We start from the raw sequence: 6,000 nt of genomic DNA on the forward strand, positions 1-6,000 counted from the left end.
TGTAATTTTTCCCTCCTGGTACTAATACCATTTCCCGAATGTGAGATTTTAATCTGCCCACATCCTGGTCAGTTTTACATGAGACCCAAAGGGTAAACAGTATCATTTAGCCTGGTTCACACAGCATGCAGGTAGGAGAACAGAACTCAACGCCAGCTTTACCCTCACCTACCGGGAAATGCGGACATGGCCAGAGCGGGAGGGATGCTAACGGTCTCCTGGACCGAGCCCTGTCTGTCTCTCTAGATTAGAAGCACATGGGAATCCCTTCTCCTAAGTGCTGCCAAGTGTCTCAGGTTGTACCCTTGGCCGCCGGGAGCTCACCCCCAGCCCCATCTAGCTCCAAATGTAAAGCCCATCTTGGAAGCTCTGCCTCCCTCCACCTCCACCCAGTATTTCAGCCCCAAAACTGGTTCAGAAAACGCCTTCTTGACAACCAGCACCCACCCACCACATGCCAGTTTAAAACAGCCTGAGGGGTTTTTTTCACCTTTACTATAAAAAGACACCTTGAAAATGCAGCACACTGACATTTCCTTGTCAGTTTTCTTTCTGACTTAAAAACACAAAAATAGTGGTGATTCAAAGGTGAGGGCAGGGGAGATTGGGGAAGAAAAAAGACTCAGCCTGCCGTTGCCTAGCTGGGGGCCCCCATACCTCAGTTTCCCCTTTTGATAGCTGTGGCAACTTCCCAACTCGCATGCACCACAACATGAAGTAAGGCAAGGGACCCACGCCACACTCAATGAACGTTCATCTTCTCATTTGCTTTCTCTCTCAAAATAGCCCAACAGCCCCAAATATGTTAAAAACAATCAGGGACAAGGCTGGGCCCCCCCCCACCCCCAAGGCTGGGGGAAACCAAGGCTTCCTGCCTCTGACCTCCCACCTCCGCAGCTCCTCCCTTCTCCACCAAATTCCCAGACTGAAGGTGGCAGCAGATACCAAGACTTCAACTGTCAGAAAAGTGGATGGCAGGGGACAAAGCCATCAAAGTGGGGACAAAGAGGGTGAGGAGCTGGGATGCCTGATGCCACCCCATTAGAGGCTATGGGGTTGAGAGACCCCCAAAACACCTGCGGGAAGCTGGCTGCCAAAACCTGGCTGTGTGCCTCTCCTGCCTGGAGGTCAGATGGCCCTGGAGAACAGGTGGAAGAATGAGGTGCTGTCCCCTAGCCCAACGGCACCACCTTCCATCTGATGCCGGGCCAGACTGGGCAGCTTCCGTCCCCTCCAGCCTGTCCCTCCCCACCTCTGCGGCTACATCCTGGCAGGCGAGTTTGTCCCAAGCCCACTGCTTCCCTCCAGGCCCCCAGACGGCCCAGTGCATCACGGAGAACACAGCCCAGCCCGCCTGCGTGACTGTGCCCAGTACCCACCACAGTCCACGCTCAAGAAATATCTGCGAATCAGTGAGTGAACCTCCAGCCTGGGAGATGGCACCAGCCTCCCCACTACTCTCCCTGCCTCTCACCAGCCACCTACAGACTTTTAAAAATCATAACATTAAAAATAATCATAGTAGCGCTGGCTGGTGTGGCTCAGTGGATTGGGTGCTGGCCTGCAAGCTGAGGGTCACTGGTTCAATTCCCAGACAGGGCACGTGCCTGGGTTACAGGCTGGCTCTCCAGTGAGGGACATGCCAGGGGCGGGAGGGGGGCAGCCAAACATCGATGTTTCTCTCCTGCTCTTTCTCCTCCCCTCCCCTCTCTAAAATAAATAAATAAAATCTTTAAAAAAATAATCATAGTAATTGCAAGCACGTGTGCCAGCCACTCGACTAAGAGCTTCGCATGTTACTTCGCTGTGTCCCCACCTCCGTGAGGCAGGTGCTTTCAAAGGACCACAGGGAGATGCTCATTCAGATCCTATCACTCTTCAGGCTCAAACCCTTCATGCCTCGCTCCCCATGGCCCCAGGGCACTCTCCATTCTGTAATATGGCCAACCTGCACCCCACAGACCCCACCTTGCTGTGTCCTCCCTCCTCCCTCCAGGCGTTTGTGCCTGCTGTCCCCTCTGCCTGGACCCTTTCCTCTTCTCCCGGTGGCCCCACATGGCTAACTCCTGCTCATCCGTCCACCTCTGCTTTGACATTCCTCTCCCAGGGAAGCCTCGATGCCTCTCTCCTGGCTCCCTCATCCACCTGGGCTGTAAGGGCCTGGCTCCATGTCAGTCCTCTGCTGGTCTGTATGGTCCACAAGAGGAGAAACTGAATCACCATTGGCCCCCGGTGCACAGCACGGGCTGAGCACACAGTAGGGGGTTAAGAAATGTTTACTGAGGCTTCTCTCTGGTGCTAGAGGCAGAAGATGGCAGAAGAAGCCAAAATAGGTCACTCCACTGCTCAGGACCAAGCCCAGACCTATGCTACCACTGTGCCCTGGGGTAATAATAAGAACAGCAGATCTCTAGCAAGTGCTTACTGTGTGCCAGGTACAAAGTGCTTTACAGGAATTACTTCACTTAGTCTCTTAAACAATCCTCAGGTATTTATTTTTATTATTCCCCCTTTATAGATAAGGACAAGGAGGTTCAGAAAGATTAAGTTCCTTGCCAAGGTCACACAGCTGGGAAGGGACACAGTAGTGTCCCAAGCCAGGGTGCAAAGTCCAACTTCTTGACCTGCAACTGGAAAGCTGGCAACCACGTGGAGTGAGAATAACAACCGCTGTCCCCACTGGACACATCTGGGAGATCCTGCCCAACAGCACTGGCCTGTGCCCATAGCTGGGTATGGGAAAGGGGGGGACACAGGGAGAGTGGCTGCAGAGGGTTGAGGAATCACCCCATCTTGGGGTCAGGGGAGGCCCCTGACCACTCTGTCCTGGGGGCTGTGTCCCTGGAGAAGCCCTGCTTCCCTAAAAAGAGGAAAGCCCCAGCCCCCTTCAGCAGAATGAGTCACAGCACCAGGCCAAGTTGAAAATAAGGGACCTTGGGAACCAGGACAGGTCCTGCCAGAGATGAAGGAGGAGAATGTAGAGGCCCCAGATCACAGACCCTCCAAGGGCCTGGATGGACACACAGAGCCTGGAAAGGTCAAGGGAGGCCCGGGCCCCATCAGGGTGTCTCGTCCTTAGAGCCGGAATGACGTTCCACTCACTCCTTTAGCCCTGAGGCCCCTTTCAAACACAGCGCGCTGTGGTATGTGGCTCTGGGGAGAGGAACGGTGGACGTCTTAACCACGGGCGGCAGAGCAGCTCCCCGGAGAGTCTGCCCTGCTCACCCACCGTGACCTTTGTTTTCATGGCGGCCAGCCAGATGGGTCGTGGGCAGGCATGGGAGCCAGACTATAGGAAAAGGAATCCGGTTTTTCTCTAAGCCCCAGTGCTGGGCACACCCGCAGGAAAATAATTAAGCTCATGAGATTCTGGCCACAGCCTGAGGACCACAGAGAAGGGATGGAGCAGCACCACCAGAGCCTGGCGCCAAGGAAGGCTCTGTCATCACCAGAAGAAGCCTGAGTTTGGGATTTGCAGAGGGAGAAACGGAGGCTTCCTAGGGCAGTGGCACAACTGGGGTTCAAACGGATTCCCCAGACTCGAACCCAGATGCAGAGCTTGGAAAAGGTGCAGGGGTCCACTTCCCAGAGTCCCCTGCGGAGGTGACCCCTTGCTGGTGAGTTTCCTTGAAGAGAACTGCACATAGTTTCCTCCTGCACTCTGGGTCACCATCCCCACAACTTCAACACACACTGATCACCCAGTCTGGCCCCCTTGCCACTCCCCAACCCTGCCCAGACACCTAGGGCCCCTCAGCACACAGCTAGTGCCCCCCAACACCTGGCCCCTCCTCATTCCCTCCAGAGCCTCAGGGTTCAATCCTGCTCCGGGCACACCCTTCTGGCCATAGCACCTCCCCACCACAGCACTTAATCAGACATGCACTCACTTGGTGTGTGCTCAACTCACTGCCTATAACCCCCCACCCCAGGTGCACACCTGAGCTGTAAATGCACTTTTAGCTCCTTTCAGCATGTACCAATCTGCAACCTGGACCCCATCCACACACCTAGGTATTCGCACCTGTAACCCAGCACTCACCTGCGTGACCTCACACGCACACCTGGGCCATAGTCGAGCCAGTGCCTCCACCTCAGCTGACACCTGTATCCTCACGAGTACACCCCAAATGCACCTGTGCTCCAGAGCACACACCTGTGTCCCCAGACACGCACATCTGGGTCCTTGTATGCTCGCACCAGTGAGCTGCTTAGCTCACAACCCGCCCAGTTACCGGCCGGCTCTCCCTTGCAGCCTTGGACTGGGTTCCCCGAAACCCCATTGAGGGGCGTACCTGGATGTTGAGCTTGCGCTCGCAGGCTGGCCCGGTGCCCTGCACCACGCTGTCAAGCACGGCCACCACGTCCGGTGCCGGCTCCACGAAGCAGGCGGTGCGCGCGGCGCGGATGGCAGCCTGCACGTCGGCGAAACGGAAGGCGCAGAGCGCGGCGGGAGCAGCGCGGGCCGCTAGGGCCCCCTGGGGCCGCTCAAAGACTGCAAAGAGCAGATCTCGCGCGGGGAAGACGGACACCAGGCGGCTGTAGAGGTCGCCGCGGCCCGCACCACCCGCGCACTGCAAGCCCAGCTGGATGTAGGACTCGGTGAGCTTCTTGGCGTCGCCACCAGCGCCGCGAGGCAAGCAGATGCGCGCCAGTAGGCTTCGCGCCTGGCTCTCCTTGTCGCCCGCGCGCGCCTCGCTATTGAGTGCCAGGTACGCGTAGGGCTGGGAGCCTGGCGAAGGGTCGGGCGGGTGCAAGAAGGCGCGCACGAAGCCCAGTTTGTGCTGTTCCTTTGCCCCCTGCTTGATCTTGAGAATATTGTCGTCGGAAGGATTGAGGTCAAAGGTGAAGAGCTTGGCCAGGTCGCCGCGCGCATCCAGGGAACGGATAGCGATCTCCGGCGTGTTCTCGAAGCGGTGGTCCTCCAGGCTGCGGTTGCGCGGGAAGAAAGAGCTGCCGTAGCCGGTGTACGTGGCGCCCACTAGCAGGCGGCTGCCCCCCGCGCCGGCGGCGGGCGGTAACACCAGCCCGACGGTGGACGCGTTCGGATGATTGGCCGCCACGTTCAGCATGCTGGGGAACACGGTGACGGGCTCCGCGGGCGGTGCAGCGGGCGGGAAGTGCACGGCCACCGCCGAGATGTTGCCCCGGCGCCGCAGCTGGCAGAAGCCCTGGTAGATGGAACCGCACACGACCACCAGGTCCTGGCCGGAGTCCAGTTGTAGGATCTTGTTGTAGTTGTCGGTGAGACGCCGCGGGTGCTCGCAAGAGGCCTGAGGCAGTTGTGGGGCGTGACACAGCGGGCTGTCGGCCACCGGGCCCACGGCCGCCTCAGCCTCCAGGCTCAGGTTGGCGCCCGACAGCTGGTAGAGGCGGTTGACGGCTGCCAGGTACACTGTCCCCGCCGCGCCGTCCAGGGCAAAGTTGTTGGTGGGCGTGGGCGAGGGGAAGCGGCGCTGGATCTCCAGAGCGTGGGCCCCCACCCGGAGCAGCAGCAGCAGCAGCAGCAGAAGGAGCAGCGGGCACGGCCGCGGGTCCCGGAATGGCGGGCGCGGCGTTAGGGGGCTGGCTGCGGCGGCCCGGGCGCTAAGGGGTGCGCCGCCCGCGGCGCGACGAGCCATCCGGGCGTGCGCGGGCTCCGCGGCACAGCGAGTGCATGGGGCGCGGCGCGGCCGGGAGCCCGGAGCCTGGAGGCAGCAGGAGGCGGGGGGCGGGCCCGGGCCGCGAGCCGCTTCCTGCCCGCGCCAGCCGCCCCCGGCCCCGGCTGTCCCGGCCCGGCTCAGCTTCGCCGCGCAAGCCGGGGGCGGGGAGGGGGCGGCTCCGCTGCGGACACGCCCTCACGCCGCTCCCAGCCCGGCAGCGCCCCGCCCTCGGGTACCCTCCCGCCCCCCGCCCACCTTCCCTAGGCGCTCCGGTCTGCTCCCCTGGCAGCCCGCTGGCTTCGTCGGTCCTCCGGCCGCCCTGCCCTCACTCGGCTGTCGAAGGTCCGGCCGCTCCGCG

The 6,000-nt window shown here is 60.1% G+C and overlaps 1 protein-coding gene across 1 annotated transcript in view; it reads right to left on the minus strand.

Annotated features, from left to right (window-relative positions):
• Positions 1-5,765, minus strand: part of PLXND1 (plexin D1) — a 52,507-nt gene extending 46,742 nt beyond the window's left edge. The window contains exon 1 of the mRNA XM_037051073.1: positions 4,296-5,765. Within this exon, the coding sequence (XP_036906968.1) occupies positions 4,296-5,621 (1,326 nt within the window). The 5' untranslated portion in view covers positions 5,622-5,765. The remainder of the gene's footprint in view (positions 1-4,295) is intronic.
• Between the last annotated feature and the right edge of the window lie 235 nt (positions 5,766-6,000).

Source organism: Sturnira hondurensis, unplaced genomic scaffold, assembly GCF_014824575.4.
Source record: "Sturnira hondurensis isolate 20B ecotype Veracruz unplaced genomic scaffold, ASM1482457v3 Scaffold0000867, whole genome shotgun sequence".
Taxonomy (NCBI): Eukaryota; Metazoa; Chordata; class Mammalia; order Chiroptera; family Phyllostomidae; genus Sturnira; species Sturnira hondurensis.